Source organism: Branchiostoma lanceolatum, chromosome 17 (genome assembly GCF_035083965.1).
Source record: "Branchiostoma lanceolatum isolate klBraLanc5 chromosome 17, klBraLanc5.hap2, whole genome shotgun sequence".
Classification (NCBI taxonomy): Eukaryota; Metazoa; Chordata; class Leptocardii; order Amphioxiformes; family Branchiostomatidae; genus Branchiostoma; species Branchiostoma lanceolatum.
This window is the reverse complement of record NC_089738.1, coordinates 14,283,384-14,310,579: the sequence shown is the minus strand read 5'-3', so window position 1 is coordinate 14,310,579 and position 27,196 is coordinate 14,283,384. Positions and strand designations below refer to the sequence as shown.

The window sequence follows — 27,196 nt, the reverse complement described above, 5'->3', positions numbered from 1 at the left end:
AGATCACTTCAACGCACACGATGTCTAAACGTGCTTTCATTCACGTAGACCAGCCTTCGCTCTCTCCAGTAAAATGAATACACATGTACATCACAGTTATTCGTGGATTTTCCTGATTCTTTTTTATTGTGAGGGTAGCTAAGGAGAAGATTGACATGATGAAATGCTGATTATATGGTTAGATGTGGGTCACCATGAAATTGTTAGGCATATGTATAATGCAGTGTTTTCAGTAAACCAGTCTCTATATAAGCAGTCTCTACATGGCCAGGTTTTATTTTGGAGGCATGCCCCTGTTAGATCCTTTTTGTGGTTTGATGTCCAGATGTCGAGACAGTTGAGGAACAGGCCAAAGTTATTGTCAGATAATGTCCACATATATCCTTAATCCACTTAATAAATACTTTATTCGTGTTCTTTCATCATGAAGTATTGTCCCAGAAGACGGCTTAACAAAAGACTAACCTCTACACTTGATCTTTAAGGAAGTACGTCGTCCTGTTCCAGAAGAAGGCAACAACATATAGAGCACTTGAGATCTTAATTATTGAAATAATCACGCCTAGCTATGCCACGTAGCCAATGCTTTATTTCTCCATATAATTAATTTCTTCAAGACATTGTAGTCACTATTAATCAGGAAACCAGTTCCATGCTTATACGTTATCTGTATAAAATTTAAATTCGTTCGAATCAAAAGTTGTAGCTGTAAGCTGTAGTCAAGCCAATGCGCGGGTCGGTAACGTTTGAGGTGAAACCCCTAACATAACCTCCAACACGTCAGTACGTGTCCGCGGTGTGAACCGGCTGGTACCGGAAGGCCATCTTGTCCCGGCGGTGTTTGTAGACGAACGCCATGGCGGCGATGCCGAGAACAACCACGGCCAGGCCAGCCACGGCGGCGACGGCGATGGTCAGGGCCGGGGTCTGTGCAAAGTTGCCAGACGCGAAGGTCTTCTTCTCAGCAGAGTAGTCTGAGGCGCAAAAAAAATCATGAAATTATATCACAGTAGCCAAAAAAGCAAAATTCTAGGCATAATTTCTCTTTATTTCTTTATTTGAGTGCATCACAGACAATGTAAAAGGCAGGACAAAAGCTCCTTTACAAGCATGCCCACACAAATTGTGATGTAATGATTGTTATCGTAAGGAAAAAGGACAGCAAACAGCATAAATAGATTGAGAATGAAAAGTAAATAATTTGAACCAGCCAGAATAATTGGATGAGGGATACGCACCGACGCCCTCGTCGTCCCCGGGCATGCGCAGAAAGATGGGTCCTGCGGACACCTGACGTAGCTGGTTGCTAGGCGTGGCCTCGCGTTTCTCCCGGGCGTCACGCCTCATGCATCCCTGGGTGCACCGCGAGTTGGGGTCCGACCCGTCACAAACCTGAGAGATAAAAGACATGACAGTTTCAGTATACGATACAATTCTGCTGTATGTGTCCTGATTTGGAACTACAGAACCCGAACTCAATTCATGTAACATTATCGGCTCAATATCGAAGAAATATCAATATCAAGATGGCAAAGTGGTTATGGTTTGGCCCAGAACCCAGAGGTCTTGGGTTCGAATCCCCTCATATGTCACCGATTGTGCCCTTGGGGAACGTTTGGTTCCACCTTCTAATACCGTGCCCTAGACACTGTGGGTAACACACTGTCCCCTGTGGCCTCAAAAAGGCTATGGGACTACCTTTACTTTTACCTATTAAGAACAATTTATCACCTGAACAAGACAGTGCAGGTAGACTTTGTTCTGTCCGGTGGCGAACTGGAAAGCTCGGAACCCGAACCGTTCCACCTTCGGGGAGGGTGTGTAGTACGTCATCACGGTGGGGTCTTTGGGACAGCTAGAACAACATATGAAAGTGCCGTAGGTTAAAGGGAAACAAACCCTGACAAGAGACACTTATATAAACCCGGGCACTTACCACAATATTAAAATGACCGGACCAGTTAGACTGGTCAGTAAGTGGCATACAGTTACACAATTGAAGCTGCAGCTTTATTTCAAGAAAGGAAGTGGATACTGACAGGATCATCCTGTCAGCAGAAAATGAATTGGACTGCTGACAGGATGGTCCTGTCAACAGTGCAATCTTTGTACTGCTGACAGGATCATCCTTTTTAGTAGCCTCATGCTTTCAAGAGACACATGGGAATGAAGGCCTACTTGTTTTCGATGACGCTATAGATGACTGTGTCGGCCGGGTTCTGTGAAGGCGTCGCCACACACGAGTCCACCATGATGCGGAGATCGTCGTCAGAGTTCAGTCGCGCCTGCGCATACGCCATCTCGTTCAGCTGCAGCCCTACCGGTCCCGTGTACGCGTAGTAGAACGACGAGCTGCCGTAAAACTGTAGCGCGATGTCGAACTGTCCTTCCCTCTCAAGGTTGTACCTCACGGCATTGGAGTCTGCCGTAAACTGGGCGGAAACTACGGACTTGCGCGGTAGCTTGCAGGTGACTGGGACCTCGAGCTGAAGGTCTCGGATGATGACACTGTGGTTGGACGAGTACATGAGGACCTTGTTGGTGTAGATGACGTAATCGTCTGTTTCCTATGGTGGTAGGGGGAAAATGGACAGAAAACTGTTCAGTATCTGATTTGCATATATTTTTCAAGCTCCGAACTTCAGAATAGAAAAAAAAGGCATGAAAACAAAGAGCGTTGTCTAAATCATTCAGGCACTTCTCTGACAGTCAAAGGAAAGAAGCTATAGCGTGACATCACTTAAACTTACGTTCCTTGACGTCCCACAGTCGCTCAGTTTGGTCGCTAAGATGAGGTGGGAGCCATTGTTGATGGCCTTACAGGTGGGGTCGGCGAAGTGCATGAGGTTCCCGTCAAGCCACGGGGCAACCCACAGGTCAAAGGTCACAGTCATCATGTCGGAGTCGCACGAACCGGTCATTCCCAGATCTGCACAGAGACAACATACGAACATGACATTGTGTGATGTGATTTTTACTTTCGAATTTCATTGAATTTTGAAAACGGATGCTGTGTCAAAAGGACTTCTGGTGGATTCAACACACACGTGTAAATGGCATATTTTGTAAAATGCCTGCGCTTGCAGAACATGACGTACCAGGTTTGGAAGTGTGCCATGGTGGGATGACCGTAGGGAGATCAGTGCCGTTGGCTCCACCTACAGGTGCATGCAAAAACAGAGGTGAATACATAATTGTCTCTTCTGTTCCTCAGTCGAAAGATAAAATGTTTCTGATGACAAAATAGAAGATTTAATACTGGGTCTCAGTCAAACGTCGTAGCGCTACAATTTTAACATTCTACAAGATTTACGTATGTGCTATGGGTAGACTTTATTTTGCATGTCATTTTCTAGGTTAGTCGAAATCAAAGTCACAGATGAAAACATTGCTGACTTATGTAAAAACTTACCACATATTGCTGCGTAGTCGTGGCAGCAGTCTTTCGCAGACACACACGCCGTGTCACAGTAGCAGCCTCCTGCGTTACCGCCACAGCCTGCTGATGAACAGCTTCCTGATGCCGTTGATTTGCAAATATGAACAAAGATCTTTAAGGTTAGATTGTTTGAACAATGGGCCATTGTCACCTGAGTAATTTTCATCCCGGGATCCAGCCAAGAACCAAACACCAGCGTAAGATTAGAATATATCTTATTTCAACTATGATAGCATAATGTCAATAAGTAACAAACAAACAAAACCAACCCATTTCAAACAGGTAGGAAGATATTCTAACTTACCATTCGAGTAATCTGTTGTCCATTGCCATGCTGGCGCAGTGGTTGTGGCATTGGCATCTGGTACAGAATATAGACAACAGAAATATCAATGCAACTAAAATAGCGTTTCACTTGACTGACGTTGTCGGCCACAATGTATGGCATAGCCCTTGATACTAGATGTATGTCTATGTTAGATAACACTACAGATGGATCCCATGGCATAATGTCAACATCGATGAATTCAGCATATTTGTTCGAAGCTTCGTCAGCGGGTTCTTCTTTTAGCGCGTAGCAGTAACTCAGAAGCGTCAGTGGCACATATGTGGCACAATCTAAAATTGTCCAATATGCATACATTCTTTGAGGAAAGGTTAAGATACTAGCAGATAAATCACTCAACATTTCTGGAGATGAAAATGCATTCTAATCCAATGTAACTTATAGTACTCACCGCAAACGACGCTGACGTCCTGGTAGTGTCCGCAATTATGGTTTCCCCAATTGCTACGTGGGCAGTACTGCAGGGAACTCTCGTACCCGTTACAGTTGAGGTTGTCCATCCATATCGGACCGCTGCCCTGGCCGTAGTACGCATAGCCGTAGTAGGTGTTGTAGTCAGAGAACCCCAGCTCACGGCAGATGACTCGGGCGTCTCTGTAGTCGAAGCTGTCGTGACAGACCGTCCCCCACTGTCCGTTGTAGTAGACCTCCACTCTGCCGTAGCTGTAGTAGTCTCCGCCCCTCAGTCGGACCTGGAAGCCTGTAGGATACAATAGGTGCCGAGCTGCCATCTGGAATCTTAGGCCAGGAGTAAGCAGATTTGCAAGTTGCAAACAATCAACAGACATTATGATACTGCCTTTTTAGGCTTACATTACTCTTGCGAAAACTTTCAAAAGCACAGCTAAGATGTGAAGGGCTTATATTCGATATCATACATTCAACACTGCAATGTCTACCTGGCTACAATGTCAATGCAATGTACTTACTGTGATAGTAGTCAGTGTTTGCTGTCGTCCACCAGTTGTTCCAGGCCGTGGTCCACCACCAACTGTCAGGAGCGGTGGTCGGTTCTTCAGTGCGCCAGTAGTTGTCAGTCTGGCGCTCGGTATATGGTTCTGTTGTAGATGCTTGCGAAACACAGACAGGCAGGAACAGTCCATTCGATGGTTATTGTTTAATAATTCCTAGGCTCAATATCTAGAATAATTGTCAAGATGTTCCATTCATCGAAACAGAATAGTTTGCTATTGATAACATTACGACATCCTAACAGTGCAGTGTACTTTTTTTGGTTTTAGATGAATTGATATCAAATGCTGTTCTATGTTTTGTCCAATTATGAAATGTCCTGTGCGTTTTGTCTTCAAGTGTAAGCAATACGGAGCTGTAACTTACAATTGTAACAACGAACTCCGATGTCGTCACTGTGCCCGCAGTTGTGGCTCCCCCAACCGCGATGTGAGCAGTACTGCAGGGAACTCTCATGCCCGTAACAGTTGAGATCGTCCATCCATATCTGACCGCTGCCCTGTCCGTAGTACGCGTTGTGGTAGTAGCTGTAGTAATCAGAGAACCCCAGCTCACGGCAGATGACTCGGGCGTCTCTGTAGTCGAAGCTGTGATCACAGACAGTCCCCCACTGTCCGCTGTAGTAGACCTCCACTCTGCCGTAGCTGTAGTAGTCTCCGCCCCTCAGTCGGACCTGGAAGTCTGTAGGATGCGATACGACGTAAGCTACAATTGAAATCTTAAACCAAGAATAAGCCAAGAATAAGCACATTTGCAACTTTCGAACAAGCGACATACATAACGATACTACATTTTTAAACCAGACATTACGCTTGAGAAGATATTTGCCCACAGCTTAATTTAAGATGTCAGGGGCTTCTGTTTGTGATCATATATTCACCAATGTAGAACTGGCTGAGATGTCAAAGTGATGTGCTTACTGTGGTAGTAGTCAGTGTTTGCAGCCGTCCACCAGTTGTTCCAGGCCGTGGTCCACCACCAAGTGTTAGGAGCAGTGGTCGGTTCTTCAGTGATGCCTGTCCCTTGGAGTTCTAGGTAAGATATATTTGATAACGGTCAACCGACATCGATGCCCTGAAACTATGTCATCTCTGTAGTTTTGTAAAGAGGGCTTGGCTGTAACTTGCCTGCCTACATGCCAGGAGCTTGTGAATCAAATCCAGTCAGACCGGTGATTACCTTCTGAACAAGTGCGTTTTAACTCCGTTCCATCGGCTCCAAAAGTGCTGTAACCTTTCTCTACCAATGAAGTGCTTGTGTATGCACTACATGCGAGCAGCTCTTGTACTTTGATACCACTCACCGTTAAATCTAATCCTGAATCCCTTGTCTACCACACTTCCATCGCTTGTGAAGTGGATCAGGACTTCGTTGGATGAGCTGTAGTAGTACCTCCATGTCCCTGATCCACTAAGGCTGTGATTAAACAACAAAAACAACATCATTTAATAAAATGATTTAATGAAAATTAAGAATTAGTTTAGATTCGCTTCTCAAAAGCTATTATTTCCATTGACTTTCTGATTTGGCTGTTATTCGTTATTTTGGTTGTTCTTATAAAATATTTCTGCGTGGAGTATCAATGTTAAGTCAGCTTGCTATTTTTGCCAGAAAAATAGATTAGCAGCATATCATACGATTAGAACATGAAACATACCGATCAAGTCTGTGTGAACTGGTGAATCGGCCGTCGTAGATGTTCAGGTGGTCGCAGCAAGATTCCAGGTCGTACCGCTCCACTATAATTTCCACAATCGATCCAGGCGACCCGATGATTGTCCATTGACAGTTGGCGCCGTTGAAGTAGTTGTTCGGGTAGTGCGGACTCTCAATTACACCGGAAGATTGGGTAAGGAGTCCGCCACAGGGAACAGCATGTGGTCCTGTAAAGGAATGAAAACTGTCGTCTGAGATTGCGTGTTCCTGTCTGTGAATGTTAATCTCTGTCGTGACCGGTAAACCAAACACCTTTTTTCGTTAATCCCAGGAACATGTTAAGTAATTGTCTTTATCAAATCTCCGACAATCATAGGAACTTCATTTCTCAAAAATTCTGTTTCAACTACACCTACCACCTACACCTGCCTACTATTCGATATGAAAAGCTCACCTGCTGTTCCCCAGTAATCTGTCCCTTGGTCCCACCAGGATGGGGTTGTCAGTTCCTCCGTAAACGGCTCTGTTATAACTATAAAGCAATCATGTACACACAAATGTCACTGAGTCATTCGACATCATTTAGAAAACTGAAAATAATAATCTACAATAGTCTTTTCAGAGTTGTTACAAGAAAAGTCTACTGTTTCTTTGCAAAATCTAACCCACAGATACATTCATGAAAATTATATGTATACAACCTTCAGTGCGCAGAGTGTGAGTGCTGTCTGTATTCCACCAGTTGTCAGTTTGCCAGCGGGTATATGGTTCCGGTGTAAATACCTGCCCTGTGAGAAATTAAGAAAACGTGTACAGCTTTCTCTTCTCCTTATCTTGGCTTAGTAAATTTTTTTATTGATTCACATTCACACATGTCGCGAACAATGGCAGCCCATTGGCTGAATTGGAGCTCGGACATTACAATTTATAGGACAGCAAAAAAAACTAGATAATTCCTTAAAATATTTGAATACTACAAGACGAACTTACTCTGCAGTCCACAAATACCTTCAGTCCATATAATAAAGTCAACAATTAAATTCAGCTTGCAAATTGAGAGGTCAGATATAGCATTTAAGGCATTTAAAATCATAATAATAATAGCTTAATAATGGATGAACTTGGTAGAATCCTTGCAAACAAGAACAGCTTATCATCCATGATCATTGTGCTTATAACTTACCTACATCTCTATGACACAAACGGGTGCAGAAACAGTACAAAACGATAACTTACAGTGGCGACAGTCGACTCCGATGTCTTCCCCATGTCCACAGTTGCTGTTCCCCCAGCCTCTATGTGGGCAGTACTGCAGGGAACTCTCAGACCCGGAGCAGCTTACGTCGTCCATCCATATCGGACCGCTGCCCCAGCCGTAGTACGCACTGTAGTGGTAGTTGTAGTAGTTAGAAAATCCAAGTTCACGGCAGATGACTCGGGCTTCTTGCCAGCCGAAGTTATCGTCACAGACCGTCCCCCACTGTCCACTGTAGTAGACCTCCACTCTGCCGTAGCTGTAGTCGTCTCCATTGACCAGTCGAATACGGATGTTACCTGAATGTGACAAAGACATTTCAGCGATAACGATGTCAAAATGTACAATAACAAGAAGAAATGGGTAATTACAAACATGTCTTATACTCATTGGGTTCAGAAAATGCATGTCCAAAGATTATAATGATGCTAATGTTGTCTTCAGTAAAAAACATAAATCCTAGTCTGGAAAGTTAGTCTGCTAAAAAGATACACATGTTACCGTTACATGTACTGGTGAAATTCCTCTTTATGTGTATCTATGCTAGTTGTCAATGTCAATGTCAAAGGCAACGTTTCATACATGCTGTGTCTTCTTGACCAGCACAATGTGCAGCTAGGCAAGTAAATCATTTGATGGTTTGATCTATTAGTCCGCTAATTAAAAGGCACCGAGTTTTACAATGGTCAACGCGGTAGTGCAGTGAAGAATACCAAAAAAAAAAATCACCAGGTGAAGTTTCCCACCAGTTCCAGTAAGGTGTTGTCAGTTCCCACCAGCCGGGGGTTGGTTCCTCTGTCGTAGTTTCCACATCTGTCGTCATAGGGTCTGTAAAATAAACAAATACATGTAGATTGACATGATTACAGAACTTGATGATGAACTATTCAGGAAAATGAGCATAGCTTTATCATCAAGGATACCATCTCACACATTACTGTCCATTATATTACAGTATGATTATGTTCCGTCTTACCCGGTGTTGTTTCCCACCATTTCCAGTCTGTTGTCCACCTCCACCAGTCTGGGGTAGTTGCTGTCGATGTAATTCAAATTGAAATATTTTAATTCTATGCATTTGCCAACATAGTTGTAGAAGTCTACAGTGTTCTGTTGCTGCAGTGGTCTGGACACCCTGTAGCTGCAATCAGTCTTTCTTCAATTCCACTTTGTCTTTTTCATCGTAAGCCTCCTTGGCTCCAATATCCATCAGCTAATTAGCTCAAAATTAGACGTTTTCTTAGAATTGAGGTTATTTCAACAAATCAGATAATTTTGCACTAACCACCTTCTGTCGTCCAACCATTCCACCAGTCAGTAGTTGCCCGCCACCATGGCCTATCCGTAGTTGCCCACCACCATGGCTGGTCAGTAGTTGTTGGCCCTAAAGAAAAACAGAAGTGTTCTGAAAACATGCAGACACTCGCACATAGTCACACATAATCACACACACTCTCGTACACACACACACACACACACACACACACACACACACACACACACACACACATACACTCGCACACACACACACATTCACTCGCACACGCACACACACACGCGCGCGCGCACGTGTTTCTTCTTTGACTACATTACTATATTACCGTATGCGTGCTTTTAGATGACAACGTACCCATACAGGAGACCGAGACGTCGCTCGCATGTCCGCAGTTGCTGCTCCCCCAACCTCGATGTGGGCAGTACTGCAGGGAACTCTCGGACCCGTAGCAGTTTAGGTCGTCCATCCATATCGGACCGCTGCCCTGCCCGTAGTGCGCGTTGTAGTAGTAGCTGTCTACCTGATCGAACACCAGCTCGTGGCAGACGACGTTGGCCTCGTTCCAGCCGAACCCGTGGTCGCAGACGGTCCCCCACTGTCCGTTGTAGTAGACCTCCACTCTGCCGTAGCTGTAGTAGTCGCCACCCCTTAGTCGAACCTGGAAGTCTGTAGGATGTGACGTGAAGTATGAGTCGTTTTTTTACCAATTCGAAAGCTAACTCTATTGAAAACATTGATGTCTTGCCTTTATCACGTGAACTTCACGTGTTGCACAGAGTTGGTGAAGCTGACCGCACAAGCGTCAAGTAAGAAGTTGGACAAACATAGGCTCGGTTTACACACGCGTTTTCCAAGTCGACTCGGAGTTGGCCGGAGTCGACTTGGGCTGGGTTTATACACGCGTTTTTGAGTCGACTTGGAGTCGACTCGGCGGCTCCAAGTCTACTTGGAACTCCGAAATCGAGTCGACTCGGTGGACTGTGTAAACAGAATTTTATAATAAGGGTACCCTTTTCCTGGAGTCGCCTTGAGTAACTTCGAAACCATACTGGCTGGGTTAACACACGCGTTTTTGATTTGATGACTCAGTCGGAGTTGCCTCAGGAGCGTTCTGTTCACACAAGGGGCCGTAAACTGACTTGGAACGCCCAGCTACGCCAGCAGTGTGACGACCACAGTATTGCCTCGTTTGAATCATGACCAGCTTGCACAACAGGGTTTACAAAGTTTTTAACAGCGAAAAAATGACATAAAGAGTAAGAAACCTTAATTTGCGCCATCATCTAAGTGCCTTCACTTATTTTCAAATGACACTTGACCTGAACATTGCATAAGGCATCTATTGACTGTCAGCGTATCATTAAGACAACGAGTTAAGGGTGTTTAAATGAATAGGACAACAATGTGTTCCGCTACGTCATATGTCAAGTTGTACTGCATGATAGCACCTTATCACTTACTGTGATAGTATTCAGTGTTAGCTGATGTCCACCAGTTATTCCAGGCCGTGGTCCACCACCAATTGTTAGTTGTGTTAGGAGCCGTGGTCACTTCTTCCGTGACGTTAACGTTATAATCCGAATCTTAAAGAAATAGATAAATGTTTAATCGGAATTAACGCCTTATACAAACTGATCTTTGTGGTGCTCGTAAATGGTTGTTCGATGGCGTGCTTGCGCAATGTGCGCTGATGGGGGTTAAACATGATTAAACATGTAATCCAACACTAGCACTATGATTATTATTATATTCTGATTGCTACCAACGTTTCAAGATGCTATGAGTATATCAAAATCTAACCAACCTGTCCACGGGCATGATCCAGGGTACAGAGCAATGTCGTCAATGGCGATGTCCCCTCTAAAGCTGCTGCCACGAACACCTTCAAAAACGACCTGCCCACAACAAAAGTATATTCAAAAGCTGGAATGGGCTTTAAGACAGCTAAGCTAGTAATACACATACGGTTTGCCATCGATACAGGAACATGATTGCACATAGTAAAATGCGTATACATAATATCATCTATCTAGTAAACATACGAAAGTACGCATGAACTACCAATGTCTTTGTGAGTATCTTACGATATCAAATTGTGTACCTTATGATCTCAGAAAGTTACATTTAAGAAATCATAGCTTATAATTAGACTACAAACCTGATCATCGGCGTCGTATAAGTCCACGGAAGCCAGGTGCCAGCTGTTTCCTTGGTTGTAAGACTGGCTCCACACGACTTCAGACCCGACCAGCACCCTTAGTTGATTGATAGTAGATCCGTACATGTGGTAGGCGAACTGGAGACAGAACGATCCATTTCCAGGAACGGTGGGGCTGAGAAGACGAGCTACATCTCCCGCTTGGCGAGGTGAAGATGTTTCAATGTACATGTAGTATCCTGTCAGAGTTGGTGAAAAAGATTATTACTATAATGTCGTTTTCTCATTTTCGCTCACTGGGCACAGATATCGGACAAGGTAGCAGACATTTCTTCAATCTGCGATCTGGACATGAAAGAAGCTGCCATGTACTATTTGCACTTTTTTAGACATGCTGCCTACGGGCAAAAAAACTAGCTTTGGTGGAATAACAAGCGTTCGCAAATGTGATCCGGATGTATGGAACTTTTGCTACTTTTTACACCTGACAATCGAGTCCTTTTAAGAACGAAGTTACTGTGACAAAATAGCATGATCATCGGACATTCAAGCGATACCATAGAAAAGTTGAAGATGTGGCAAGTAAAGAAATTATCGTGCTTAAAAGTCCAAACCATGTCCTGTCGTGTGGTCCCCACTCGGGCCAGTTGAAGACGAAGATGTTGAGCCTCTATTCCGTGTCCACTGAAAGTCTGCTGTTGCATCATTGGTGAATCCACAATCGTCAAAGTCGAAGTTGCAGGAAATGATGGTTTGCTTCTCCCCTTGAAAGTACACCGTTCCGTTAGTATTTCTTGGCTTGAGCATCATTCAAACAACTGCATTGCGTCATGCCCTATCATATCAATACATAATGTTTAGACTACCGATAAGCAGACAACTCAAAACGTCACCACAGAATGTTTCTTGCCAATACACATTTGATATACGCTGGCGTGACACTTTAGAATTTATCTGCGGATTGCAAGGATTACCTCCAAAAAAACAAACAATGACTTGTTTTTCTTTCCAAATTCATAATTGATATCAAACTGAAATCTGTTGCCCATATTCACCAAATCGGTGTTTTTTCTATGCGGCAGATACTACATCTGCTGTCAGAGGATCTATAACACAGACATATCCGAGGAAGGCTAGTTCTCATTGAAATGTGACAAATGCTCTCGCCAGTCTTTACGACTCGATATGAAACAAATTACAGGCAACGTCAATACTTTCTTCATTTCCCCACAACATCTATTCGCTCGTTCTCATTTAAATGTACACATTTTGTAACTTCCGTTACCGTTTGAAGTAAGACGTTCCTGACATTAAGATATGCTACATATAAGGTGCCAAACTGTCGTTTTTTTATGACGGCTTAAAACTTTTCTAGCTTTTAAAGACGACAGTTTGGCACCTCATGTGTAGCAAGCATATCTTAATGTCAGAAACGTCTCACTTCAAACGGTAAGGCGGAAGTTATAAAATGTGTACATTTAAATGAGAACGAGCGATTATGTTTTACGACATGAAAGATGTTATTTCTCGACCTGGTGTAAGAAAGCTGCACAGTTTATAGATTTCCCTACACACGTCCTCTTATACCTAAATGATGTTGACAATACATATGAATCCTTTCGAAGAAAAAAGTCAGTGAAGTGTTGTAACAACTAGTAACGTATGGTACGCCTGCCTATTGCAATGTGTTGAAGAACAAATAAGCTGCCCTAATTTGGCGACCATTAGTGGATGATACATTTTCCAAACAAATGAGGTAGGTGTGCCTGAAAAATGAGCTGATCTGTTATAATCGTTATCTCGAATATTTCATTGAGCATTGTACATCTGTGTTGAACAGCACATACAGTTTGTAGTATAATTCTATTTAAGTTTAATGTACTACTATACTGTTTGCTGAGTCATACCTGGTGTTGTTTCCCACCATGGTCGGTTTGTAGGTGGTGCTTCCGATGTGTAAGAAATGGAGTACATTAAGTTGTTAAGTAATATCAACTTCCTTTAGATCATCCCCAACAGGTTACTAGTATATGTATAACATTGACAAACTTATGATAGCCCAAACACACCAATGGTTTCTTGATGTGAAACATTTGAGGACAGACCATGGAATATGTCGTCATGTGAAAAAGCTACATATAAACATATAGACTATTCTCCAGGCTGGGTGCATTTCTTATCCTTGGTAGCGTAGTAGAATATCAAATTGTAATGTTACACATTTATCCTGAAATGTTTTTCTGAAACAAACATAATGATTTCTCAAGATGAAAATGAATGTAAATGATCTAGTGGCCATATTATACAGGTGAATGTGACTTACATGGTGTAGCCGTTATGGTCAAAGCATAGTAGCAGTGTTGTCCATATTCGTCTTCGCCGTATGCACAGTCCTGATAGCCGTCGCAAACATAGTACCGGGATATGCACCGACCGTCATAGCACCGGAATTCATCCCAACGGTAGCAATCTAATGGGCCTACATGTACGAACAGCTTCACCGTGGGAGAAAAAAATGACCACAACTGCGCAGGTACAGCAGTTACTATCTATTCAATATCCGATTACATCAGGGGACATCTGTAGCTACTAACGAACCATAAGTAAGAGACAGTACTTTGTACTTACCCCAAGTAGTATTTGGTGACAGTTGGGTGGTGTATGACCACCGATTCTCCCTGTTTTCCACATCATCGTTGACTGTGTTGAAATATATTTTAGATTTAAAAAAAAAAAGTTTTTTCTGACTTACAAAACACTAGCATCACATTCTTATCAGGATAAAGGTATTGATGAAAGAATACGCAATATTTATAGACTGGGTAGGTAGGTAGGTAGGAATATGTAGGTAGGCAGTGCTACTATCTGTGTTTCTATGATATTGATTTATTCGTAAAGTAAGCTTGAACCAATAACTAATCGGCTTGGTAATGGTGTCGATTTGTCCAATAGTCTGGTTCCACTGAAGATTTCGACTTTTTCTCGCTCAAGTCTTCTTTTTTTGGTTATGGTGCTGTAATAACACTTGACGCAATAGAAAAGTTTACCCGCGAGTATCTAGTACTGTCGCTGTAATTAGGTACATCACGGAAGAAGGTTCCACTTTGACAGATTATCATGATAAGGTAATAAGGAAAGCTAAGGCACCAAGCAATATACCTTCGTTCTCTGAGGCGATCCCATCGCTCAACACCAACACCAGGTGTAAGATGACCCAGAGAACCGCCATCTTGTTGCCAACAGATTGTCCCAACTCTGGGGCACAACCGGCTTGTCTTGGCATTTAAATCCATTCAGGTACGTGTTTGTGGACATGTACACTGCAGATGTGACATTCTCACACTTACAACAAACGATGATAATGTCTACTGTTTTCAATTAATGACCAGAAATGAGATCCTGTTTTTGTCACAAGTCAATGATGTTATCGTCTCGACCATTATTACGTGCTCGTCATAAAGGGATGTTTATAGAATGATTTATGTTCATTCGTTAATTTTCCTTATTATCTCTATTGGAAAAACGCTTCATTTGCTTGCATCATACCATGCTAGAACTGTTATTCAGTTGAGGAATTTCAAAGTTTGTTGGATTGGTCTAAAATGCACGAGATAACTCAAATGGTTCTGGTGGCAGCTCAATGACACCACATCAAATATAAACTGTGAATAATTACTTTCTCCAGACAACTAACTTGATAAAATTGTTACTTTGTGTAATCAACTTCCTGATAGTTACATATAGTCAAATATACATAACATGAGCCTCGTCGTGTGGTTTATTGTTATCAGTGACCCTCGTCAGGTTACACAGAAACATGCAGCAGGTGCATTTGGTAACGTGCCATTTTATCACTTAATCCCCAAAGTTACGCTATTCAAACCTGACTATATGGACGACACCCGAAAGAGGGTTCATTTGGGCTTGTTTCTAAAACTACACACACACGCGCGCGCGCACGCACAGACACACAGCACATAGACACCACACACACACACACACACGCACACATACACACACACATACACACACACACACACACAACACACACACGCACGCACCTACACACACGAACACACACACACACCATATACGCACGCACCAAATACGCACGCACACATGCACATAGTATGACATACACAGACACACACAGACACAGACACAGACACACACACACACACACACACACACACACACACACACACACACACACACACACACACACACTACATCAGTCAACGGTTCAGCAAATCAATGTCTGGAGACTTTGGGTATTGGGACTAAATATTGGGTCTCCAGTATCAGTATATGGATAAACCTCTGAAAGCCTTAAACAGCTGATGTCATTCACGCTGCACTTTCATCCCGTTCTCAACCCGCACTTCGAGCATGCACCCATTACGTAATTCAAAGTGCCAACCTTGTTTACTTTAGGGTACACCAGGGCACACAAGTACACGTAACTTAAATAAACATCCAAATTGCTCGCTGAGTACCTACTGTTTGCCATAATGTGCTACCATCTACACATTTTGCAGACTCATATTGACTTAATTCTGTCATTCAACTTCGCCACACGAGGACAACCACCTTTTAAACCCATTGGCTTACTTTGTTTAATACCCATTCAGTCAATTTCATGTTAAAAAGACGGAGATGACAGTTATATTGATACAATACTAGCATGTGGCATTTCAAATCCTCTGGTATATGCGCTTGATTACGTGCTCAAGAGGGTACTAAGTACACATCAAATCCAGTCTTATTTTGGTCACTGGTGTTGTTTAAGGGTCTGCTATTATTTAACAATTATTTAACAATTGGGATATTAGATTATGCAAGGCCAGTATCACATTTTCATATGAAAAATCAGCAATTTATGGCCCGGGATGTGTAATCATGCTCTAAAATGGCGGCACACGGAAGAATTTTATCTGCCTTTTATCTACAAACAGTTCCGCACCACGCCTCATAGTTTTGCCGGGTCGACTGAAATTTATGGATTTATTTTCCGTCTGTTCACGCTAAACAACTGTCCCTTCCCACGAGCCAGACGGTTACATGGCGTTGCTATAGACTTGTTTAGACAAGCGCCGGCATTGAATAATTGCACGGTGTTGGTTAGGTTCTGAGAAGACTGTGACATAGCCTGATCGCAGTCTCTACGGGTCGGCGTATTACTATGCCCAGTTTGCTAGCTATATTGACCAGTTTCTATTAGCCTGTCTACTTAGCTGCCATAGAGAGTTTCGCCGCTTCGGGAGCGAGCTAATTAAAGCCAAGACCGAAACCCACCCCCGAGCGGGCTAAACTGTCTGGGCGGGAGGGCATCACTCCCAGCGCCGTAGAGATACGGGGAGCTCCCGATAGTATGGTTTCTAGGCTAACCGTGATGATGAAACGGGCGAAGAGATGATGCACTCAGGCCGGAGGACATAGTGCACTTCATATATTTGTGTCAACGCTACATTTGCTAGATAGGAAAAGCACTCATAGACAAGTTCGACTTCAGCAACCACAAGTTTTATTGTAACAAACCTTCGAACTTCACATCAATGTCTTTGCACGTTATTTGTTTAACCTTTCAAGTAGCCTTTCATTCACTTTGATTAATTTGTTAGCATACATTATTTTCCTCTTACGACGAAAGGTCATTTCGTTTTATAGGCTGATTCTGCTTCCACGATACAGGGCGTCAGTAGTTCACCACAGCTTGTTGCGCAGGTACTTCTCGGCTAGTCAGACGTCTGCGCTTCGTTCTTGCTTCCTACAGTTATAGAAATGAAATACGAGCGGTAATCAAAAGAAAAGTTTGAAGACGTAAACACATAAATCTGTCTCATCTAGACAAGTTGGCTAGAATCACGTCAATAGTAGCGTTTTCTTTACCGTCCATTCTTTACGTTACGAGTACCAGTTTATCGCCAGTTAAGGGTATGTGCACAGCACAACGAGCCATGAGAAAAGAACGGCTATGATTTATGAAGAAAACACTCATGAATATTTCTAAACGTTTGGTTTTGCCCTCGGGACAAAATGTAAATAGCGTTTCTAGAAATTCCATCAAGTCAAGAGGCAACATAATTGGCTGGTAACTTTCCATCTAACAGTTAACTAGGGCCGGGATGTCTAAGACGTTTCGTCTACAGTTGACATTCTATAACAATTACACACATCTTTATAACATAAACTGCTACAGAATTAGAATGGAATCATTACTCACAGATGAGACAGTCTACTGCGATGTCTTCGTCGTGCCCGCAGTCGTGGCTCCCCCAGCCGTTATGTGAGCAGTACTGCAGGGAACTCTCGGTCCCGGAGCAGTCCAGGTTGTCCAGCCATATCGGGCCGCTGCCCGGGAAGTAGTACGCGCTGAAGACGGTGTTGTAGTCGGAGAACCCCAGCTCACGGCAAACGACTCGGGCTTCTTGCCAGCCGAACCCATCGTCACAGACGGTCCCCCACTGTCCGTTGTAGTAGACCTCCACTCTGCCGTAGGAGCCGTCTCCATGCGCAAGTCGAAACTGGACGTACGGCGTGGTTGTCGGCGGCTCTGTGTGATAGAAGCAGTTAAAAATGATCAGCACGTTTTTTCCGTCAAGGCTTTGGGACATTTCAACAAAGGCGTTGTCAGTTCTTCCGCTCACGTGTCCCTTTATGATCAAGCTTAATCGGTTGGCCAACCCAGTACCAATTAAGCTTGGCCATACGCGCAAGCGGTCAGAAAACAAAACAAAACAAAACAGATCAATTAAAGTTAACACAGGAAACCACCAGGGCCCGGACGGTCTGCATAGACTGCTAGGCAGTGTTGCAGTTTGGTTTAGGTTCAAGAAAGACAAAAATGTTCTCATATGGCCAAGCTTACGCTTAAACGGTAGGCCAACCTAGTAAAGATCAAGCACGACATTGCGAATGAGCGATCAGAAAACAGTTTTAGCCTCAAAGTTACAATGTAACAACTTACTGTCCCTTATCATATCATAGTTTGTCCAGCCTTACCCGGTGTTGTGGGCCGCCATGGATCTTCTGTAGTTGGTGATCCTAAAGAAATGACAAGGGCACTATTTGCATAATCAATGAGAAACATAGTACGCCACTCATTGACATCATTTGACGAAGGTATGAGGTCGTGGAACTTCTGTCGTGGAAGGTATGAGTTCTGAAATGAAATCCTCCCCGAGCCAATTTCTCGAAATACGTACCTGTACAGACCAGTTCCTCTCCGTACCACTCTCCATCAATGCAGATCAGCCAGTTGTCATCACCACTGCTGGACCCGTCCGTGCATTCGTAGTTACATCCGTCATGATGTCTGTACGGGGCGGAACAGCCGTTACGAACGGTGTTGGGCGGGTCCGGCGGTTCACCACAGTCCGCTGGCAGTGACAGAAAGAAACATTCCAAAACATAATTTTTCATAACGCAAAACAAATAAGAACATTGTCTTAGATATCAGCAAATAATGTCCATGGATTATATTCCTCTGCACACTCCGTATTCAATGAGACAGGGCTAGAATCAGATGCCTTTTCCTGAGGAGGAGATTTCACAATGGCCTGTATGAAACTGGGCGCGACAATAATCAGGACTTGGTAGTTATATAGACACCGTGAAATACGTACCTACACAGGACAGTTCATACCCGACCCAGTCTCCATCATAGCAGGTCAGCATGTTGTCGCCGAGGTGTTTACCGTACCCGGCACTGCATTCGTAGTTACATACTTCCCCTTGTATGTAGGGGGCGGCACAGCCGTTACGAACGGTGTTGGGTGGGTGCGGTGGTGGATCACAGTCCTCTGGCAGTGACAGAAAAGGAACACTCCAAAACACAATTTTTAAAAGTAAAGCGCAAAACAAACAAGAATTTGGTCTGCAAGATGACAATTGAACTCCCACAGAACCCACAGTTTGGCCGAAAGACCTTCAGAATATTACATCTTCACTTACCGGTCTGCACGGACGTAGTCGTTTGCTCTGAAAAAATATATAAAGAAATACCTTTGCGATATAAGTGGAAACTTAGAACAGTTATTAACGTGTACAATGACCTTTACAAATGTCTTGCAAGATGACAGATTAATGGCCATCGTCTATAATGGTTTAGGTGAAGACCTGGACAGAATATATCTTATCTTACCAGTTGTCAAGGACGGGGTCGTTTGCTCTGGATAAAATATTTTTAAAAAGCACTCATTAATTTCAAACAACCCTGAACAAAATTCGTTTGCCTCTAGTTATGTGGGTTCAATGAGCATTTACGTTTGTAAAGTACAGAAATTAGGACACTAATGGGCATAATTCACTGGGTACTCAGTTGGACAAGCCCCATTATTCTATAGTATCATCTGTGCATCCACGGGTAATATATGTGGGTTAAAATATGGTGTGAGTAGGAGTTTTTGCATGATAGTGAATGATTGGATCATGGAAGTTCATGTGTAACTCATGGAGGCATGGAAATCAGGACCTACAATGCAGTAAGCATTACATGGGATTAAGCTTGGCCATGCGCGCGAGCTGTCAGAAAACAGTTTTAGCCTCAAAGTTACAATGTTACAGCATACTGTCCCTTATATTATATAGTTTGTTCAGCCCAACTTACGCGGTGTCGTGAACCAACCTGGATCGTCAGTAGTTGGTGGTCCTAAAGAAACGACAAGGACGCTATTTGCATAATCAATGAAAAACACAATACGTCACTCCAAAAGGTTGGCATCATTCGGCGAAGGTATGAGGTCGTGGAACTCTGGTTCTGAAGCTGTACAGAAATGGAAGAAACAAGCCCTTACCTGTACAGACCATAGGGACGGTGATGCCACCCGAATAATCATTCGATGCGCATGTGCAGGTTATACCACCTTCTGTGATGACGGTCCCCTCTTCGTAGTGCTCCCCGTTATGTTCGCAACCTACATTGTAAATTAGGACATGTTAGTAAGAAAATGCCATTAACTTGTGCCGTTGGTTCTCCTATTAGATAACAATACGATTAGATGATTTGGACGGGGTGAATCTCAGGTACATGGATAGCTATGGGTGTCGCTTATATTAACGATGATAACAGACTTACATCCGTGTCCAAAGCCGTCCCCGATACTTATCACGCCGTCCTCCTCACAGCGTATAATGTGTCCGAAACAGCCTGACATCTCTGATATTGTTGTTCCAGGAGGATAGAATTGGCCCTCCCATTCACAGCCGAAAGGCCCTGTCGGATAGAACTAGATAAAAATGAACTGCACAATTTTCTCAATCAAGGGTATTAGACATTTCAACAATGGTGATGTCAGTTCTTCCGCGCAAGTGTTCTCACATGGCCAAGCTTACGGTAAAAACGGTAGGCCAACCTCGTACCAATTAAGCTCGGCCATGCGCGATCAGAAAATAGTTTTAGCCTCAAAGTTACAATGTTACAACTTACTGTCCCTTATATCATAGTTTGTTCAGCCTTACTTACCCGGTGTTGTGGGCCTCCATGGCTCGTCAGTAGTTGGCGGTCCTAAAGAAATAACAATTAGGGACCCTTTTTTCATGATCAATGACTCGACACATAATACGTCACTCAAAAAGGTTGCCATTATTTGGCAAAGGTACGAAGTCTTTAATTCTAGGTCTGAAATTAGCATTAATAATACTCCATTCGCAAATACAGTAATGGAAGAAGCAAACCCTTACCTGTGCACACCATAGGGACGGAGAAGTCAACGCCATCAAAATCATAACTCCATTCGCATGTGCAGGTTATACCACCTTCTGTGATGACGGTCCCGTCTTCGTAGTACTCCCCGTTATGTTCGCAACCTTCAACATTGGAAATCAAGATATGTCAATTAGAAAATGGATATCCGAACACATAGGCGCTTTTTTACAGTACTGTCATAAACTTGTGCCGTTTGTTTTCATTTCAGATAGCCATAATATTACATAGTTTAATTGTTTGTTAGTTTATTTGTTTGTTTGAACCTTTGTTTATTCATGAGAAGAAGCTCGCATTGGCCTGCAGGGCGCTTTTGGAACGTGGGTAAATCTCAGGTACATGTAGCAGTGGGTGTCGATTATAACAGACTTACATTCGTAACCAAAATTGTCTCCGGTAAGTATCTCGCCGTCCTCAGTACAAACCGTAACGTATCCGAAACAGCCTGGCACCTCTGATATTAGTCCAGGAGGATAGAATTGGCCTCCGTCGTCACAGCCGGGGAGGGGCGTGGTTGGCGGTGGCTCTGTGGGATAGAACCAGACAGAAATGTATTGCACACTTGTTGATAGGTTTGAGACATTGCAACAATCAGTTTTCCGCTCCAGGTAATCAAGCCAATCAGCCTATTAAGCTTGGCCATTCGCGCGCCTTAAAACCTCTCTTCCTCACCCATCCTTTCTTCACCCACTCACTTACTTCTTCGGGTCCTCAAGCTATTCTTGGCATTTAAAAAAGTCAAAAAAGCCACCAAAACTCTTGTTAATTTCTACCCAAAAGGACCACGAGCTCAAGCCTACATTTTCACGTTTTGTGTGGTTTTATCCGTCGGAAATCTGAGATATTGCCGAGCGAAGCTATGTAAACATAAACGCTACACAGGAAACTCGACCCTCTCACGACGTACGTATCTTTCCTATGCGATGTTGGCATCGTCAAACTTCCTACGAAATTCTGTTATATTTCTTTCTCTTATATAAGCTACAACGGTCACAGCCTGCTATGTGCACGTATTTGTGGGATATTCTCGACTTGTGCTAAAACTATCCGGAGAAAGTACAAGCACGCGGTATAAACATATACGATGCTTTTTATCACAGCCCGCCAGGGACAGTGGATTGTTCACAATTTTACTGGCCGATATCAGGTCCAAGTGTCTGTCAGCATTCTACTGGTTACGCCATTGCTTAGCACTGAGCTCCGAGATGACTCATTGCTTGCCTGCCAACTCACGCGCGCTCGCTCCAGATTGTGTTCTCGCGAGAGGAGATTCAAAATTGCACCGAAGTTTGGAAAGGGGGTCTGTTCGAAGTATAAATCAATAACAGTCTAAGGCTGTCGCCGTTTGCTTAGTCTTACCTGGTGTTGTTGGTGGTGTTGGTGTGTCTGACCACCGACTCCCCCGGTTTTCCCCATCGCCCTTGGCTGTGTTGAAAGCCGATGATATTTTAGGTTTTGGGAAACAACATGTTCAACATAGTTTTTCCAAATACCAACGCTACCTTCACTAGCGGACGGTGTAAAAAAGGTTTTAAATGGAAAACTGTTAAGGATACAATTTATTAATATTCATTTAAAAAAAACAGAATCTTTGATTAAAGTGTGCTATCTTTTAGTCAAGGGACTATAGATAGGTACATGTAGGTAGGTAACGTTAGATACATGTATGTAGGTGTATAAGACAGCGCCGTAATATTGCCGCTGTAATATTGACTTGAAATAAGGCTGAACCTATTATGTAGTTATTGGGTCCGTAACAATGTAGATTTTGAAGATTTGTTAAACATACGAGTGATACCAGTATTAAGATTTTATTGACCTCGCTCAATTCTTTTTGGGATGAATTGCTTTTGTTGCGGAGCCCTGTACTAAAACAAAACGCAACAGAAAACTCACTATCCATCTAACTAATAGCAATAATTGGCTACCATACATGGGTGACTTTGAAATGAAAACATCAGAGATTGTTTTATGACAAAGATGATTATGGAGCAACACACGTACCTTTGTCCTCTGCGGCGATTCCGTTGCCGATCACAAACACCAAGAGCAAGATGACCCAAAGAAAAGCCATCTTGCTGCTGCTAGATTGTCCCAACTCTGGAACACAACCGGCTTGTCCTGGTTTTAAATACCTGCAGGTCCGTGTTTGCAGACATGTAGCCAGCACATGTATAATTCTCACACCCTAAACTTCATAATGGTGATGATATGAACATTTTTTGATAAAACTGTACCTTTGTGTTATCAAGTGTCTAATAGTGGTCATAAATATATATGTGTGGTTTAACATAGTTAAATACGAGCCCCGTGCCACACAGAAAACGCAGTGGGTGCACTTGGCAACTTGCTGTTTTATCAATATGATTACCTCCAAAGTTACGTCATACAAACGGGACTACATGGACAACACTGGGTTAAACACACACACACACACACACACACACACACACACACACACACACACACACACACACACACACACACACACACACACACACACAGTGTACAGCTAACGGTTCAGCGTATCTATGTTTGAAGACTAAAAACGATCGCGAGGGTTTGGCATCCCTGGTATCAATACGTGAATACATTGACCTCTAAAGGCCTCAAACCATTCATAAAACCTTCAAAAGTATCAACACTATCTCCCTACAGCTGATGCCATTCACACTGCCCTCGAGTGTTCCACCCGCGCTAAGAGCATACAACCATTAATCTAAAGTGCCAACCATGTTTACTCTAGGGTACACTAGGGCACAAGTACCCAACTTAAATAAACATCCAAATTGCTCGTTGAGTACCTAATGTTTGTCCTAAACGTAAGACCATTCATACATTTTGCAGACTAGATCTTGACTTAATTTAATCGCTCAACTTCACCTCAGGAGGACGACCGATTTCCCTCACTTTTTAAACTTATTGGTCAACCTTATGTTATTATGTGACCAGATTACATGTCAAGGAGAGCGAGAGATGATACTCTAGCACACTACGAGCCTGCGGCATTTCAAACCCCCTGATATATGCATTTTCATATAAGTCGATTGTGTTTAATCACGTGGTCATTCAAATTGATTTGAGTCTTATTTTGGTCACTGGTGTTGTTTAAGTGACTTTTCACTTTTTGGTCATCAAACAATTGTTGAATGATACAAGACCGGCAAGTGTCACATTTTCAAATGACATGCCAGAAATGTATGGTTCAAATCTAATCACACTCCAAAATGGCGGCACACGGGAGTATTTATCTACCTTTTATCTACAAATAGTTCCACAAAGAACCTCATATATAGTTTGGCTGGCTGGGTCGAATGAAATTTATGGATTTATTTTTCGTCTGTTTACGCTTAACAACTGGCACTTCCCACGAACCAGACGGTTACATGGCGTTACCATAGAGCTGTTTAGACAAGCGTCTGCATTGAATAACTGCACCGTCCTGGTCAAGTTCTAAGAAGACATGATGATGGAACATGACGAAAACATGATAATATAGGACACGGTTCAATATGTACGTGTCAGTGCTACAACTGTTAGACAAAGTAGTCATAAACAAGCTTGACAACAGCAACAACAACTTTATTTGTGACAAACCCTCACATCAATGTGCTTGCACGTCATTTGTTTAACATTTAGCAAGTAGTATTTCATTAACTTTGATTGATAAATTCAATTTGCTAGTTGTTTTATTCCAATACGTTAACTTTGTTCTTGAGCAGAAAATTAATTAAGTTTTACTTGGGGGTAGCTCTCTAAAGATTGATACTGTGGACATTGTCAATTCAGGCTGAATTACAGCTTGATGCTGTTTTAACAATGCAGGGCGTCAGTACTTCACCACAGCTTGTTGCGGCGGCGTTTCACGGCTAGTCAGACGGTTGTGCGTCATTCTTACTTCCTACAGTTATAGAAATGAAATACGAACAAAAATCAACAGATTGAAGAAAAAGTTAAGGACTTAATGTAATCTAATAAAACCTGTATTGACGGTGGAACCAACCTAACCATAAGGCCGTCTCATTTAGCACATGATTACTAGAAAGGTGGCTAGAATCACGTCTCTCATATCGTTTTTTGTACTCCCCTTGTTTCTGTACGTAGCGGCGCAAAATCTCCAGTTTATGGTACTAGTGAAGGGCGAGTGCTTGATATTGTTATTGGCAAGATTAGCAAGACCTAAGATAACCGAGTCATTTTTCCATGTTGTCACTATGAAACGATGAAACTTACCAGATATTTTGGTGACGTCGTTGTTAGGGTACACGGTAGTCTGTGGTGGCGTCGTTGCGTACAATTCCGCGTCTGTAAAAACGGCATATTCCATAGCTATAGGTTACGTACGTTTCTGAAGTATTTACTTTTATTCTGAGGCCTGGGAGGGTCGTAGTAAAAGGTAAAAAATCCAAATGATTAGCATTCTATTCTATTGGAAGAGAATTATGTTCTCAACAATTTTGAATACTTATTTTGGTACAAATACGACTGAAAAATGATTCTAAGCAATGAAACATCTATGAATTTACCGTTCATGCTTTCTGTCTATACGCACCACAGATGATGCCGACGTCCTCGCCGTGATCACAGTTGTGGCTCCCCCACCCCCTCTGGTCGCAGTCATCAAGGGACGTCTCGGACCCGGTACACTTCACGTCGTCCATCCAGATGGGGCCGTGGCCTGGTCCGTAGTGGGCAGTAGGCTGGGACGGTGAGGCGCTGGGGAATCCGAGCTGTCGGCACGCTACGGTCGCCTCTTCCAGACCGAAGCTGTCGTCGCACACGGTCCCCCACTGGCCCAGGTGATAGACCTCCAGTCGGCCGTGGTCGAAATCTCCGTCGGCCAGTCGAATCTGAAACTCTTCAAACAAAAGAAGTATTCCTGTGTTAGAATCAGCATAGTAAAAGGCTTTGAACTGTCTTGTTTCCAACAGGAATTTTATTGTTGACTTTCATCTATTTTTCAACTGTTTCACAACATACGCCTAGGCGCCTGTTTTCAAACTATTTCAGTCACGTACCAGGTTTGGAAGTGTGCCATGGCGGGGTGACCGTTGTAATATACGTGTCGTTGGCTCCTCCTACAAATGCATGCAAAACAGGTTTATTCACAAAAACATCCATAATTGTCTCTGTTATTCAATCTAAGACAGAGGGTTAATTTGAAGACAAGAGAAACTTTAACTTAAGACAATGATTTGAATAGTCGTCCGTAAAGCCTTATTTCTAATAGAGTATCCCCGCATGAAATATCAGAGACGGATAACATTTCAACGTTCAACATGATCTACGTATCAGTGCATTGTACAAACTTTATTCCCCCATGCCATTTACAAGGTGATAAGAAGCAACCTATCACAGAACATCTAGAATACTGTAAATTCAGAGATTTTTGCATTGGTTTTATGCTCGCTGAACTTAAATCCACCGCGAAAATGCCTGTTCTACCTTCTACATGTCTACCTCTTTGTTTCAACAGCGCGCGAACTTAAAACCATCGCGAACACGCTTTTTCTCCGTACCGCGAAATTAAATCCCCGCGAACTTAAATGCATTTGCAGTACATGGCTGAATCATGTAACAACTTACCACATACTGATTCGTAGTTGTGGCAGCAGTCTCCCGCAATCACGCATGCAGCGTCACAGTAGCAGTTGCCTATTTCTGAAGAGCTACCACAGTCTACTGGTGAACAGCTGCCTGTGACTGTTTCTCAAATATAGACAAAGGAAGATCTTTGAATTAGACGTCTTTGTGGAATTCTTTGAACAAGATAATGAACAGTCACCTGTCAGCGACTTTTGGCCTTGGGGTTCCGAAAAGAACTGGGCATCAACATTGAAATATTTTGCTTTTGAAACAATGTTCAGTTGTAGAAGTGACAGACAAATTTCAAAGTGGTAGGAAATATCCCAACTTACCATTCCAGTACTCAGTTGTCCACTGCTGCCATGTCGGCGCAGGTGCAGTGGTATTGGTAGCTGGTATAAAATCAAGACAACACAAACATTAGTATGAAAATTCATCTGAGTTGGCAGATTACATAATGAGAAATAAAATGTTGTCCAACCACAAGAATTTACTCATCGGAATTTTCGACCGAATCACTCTGTCTTCCTTAGCCAGTCATGTCATAAAGATGAAATAATGCCATTGACTGACGTTGACGACCAAAATGTATGCCATAGCCTTTTGATAGATATATGTCTACGTAAAATAACACCATATATGTTTCTAATAGCATAATGCCAACATCAAACTTTCAATATATTTGCAAACAGCTTCGTAAGAGACTTTTTGATTTATAGTAACTCAAATGTGCTAATGACACATATACGACAAACAATGGCACTGCATGTTAGATTCACTATCCTTCTCTGGAGATGCAAAAGCT

The 27,196-nt window shown here is 42.9% G+C and overlaps 1 protein-coding gene across 1 annotated transcript; it reads right to left on the bottom strand.

Moving 5' to 3' along the window:
• Window positions 1-153: 153 nt before the first annotated feature.
• LOC136422448 (deleted in malignant brain tumors 1 protein-like) lies at window positions 154-27,159 on the bottom strand. Its single transcript, XM_066410221.1, has 43 exons — window positions 27,147-27,159; window positions 26,724-26,783; window positions 26,392-26,514; window positions 25,824-25,883; window positions 25,358-25,663; window positions 25,039-25,110; window positions 22,810-22,926; window positions 22,165-22,230; window positions 21,179-21,331; window positions 20,784-20,909; window positions 20,566-20,607; window positions 20,179-20,316; window positions 19,898-20,017; window positions 19,711-19,752; window positions 19,056-19,082; window positions 18,728-18,904; window positions 18,308-18,481; window positions 18,105-18,146; window positions 17,326-17,655; window positions 11,717-11,866; window positions 11,103-11,341; window positions 10,749-10,839; window positions 9,299-9,610; window positions 8,954-9,052; window positions 8,645-8,704; window positions 8,398-8,496; window positions 7,650-7,967; window positions 7,115-7,201; window positions 6,868-6,945; window positions 6,415-6,640; window positions 6,061-6,173; window positions 5,678-5,788; window positions 5,124-5,438; window positions 4,715-4,855; window positions 4,177-4,485; window positions 3,744-3,800; window positions 3,413-3,517; window positions 3,099-3,158; window positions 2,751-2,929; window positions 2,179-2,567; window positions 1,732-1,855; window positions 1,239-1,392; window positions 154-974 (listed from the first exon to the last, which is right to left on the bottom strand). The coding sequence occupies exons 1-43, from the start codon at window positions 27,157-27,159 to the stop codon at window positions 781-783; spliced, it is 6,198 nt and encodes a 2,065-aa protein (XP_066266318.1). The 3' UTR covers window positions 154-780.
• Between the last annotated feature and the right edge of the window lie 37 nt (window positions 27,160-27,196).

Excerpts from the sequence above, each read along its gene's own strand:
- LOC136422448 (XM_066410221.1), bottom strand. Across the intron at positions 11,342-11,716 it reads GGACCACACGACAGGACATG|GATACTACATGTACATTGAA; the intron begins GTTTGGACTTTT and ends CAACTCTGACAG. Across the intron at positions 2,568-2,750 it reads ACTGTGGGACGTCAAGGAAC|GAAACAGACGATTACGTCAT; the intron begins GTAAGTTTAAGT and ends CTACCACCATAG.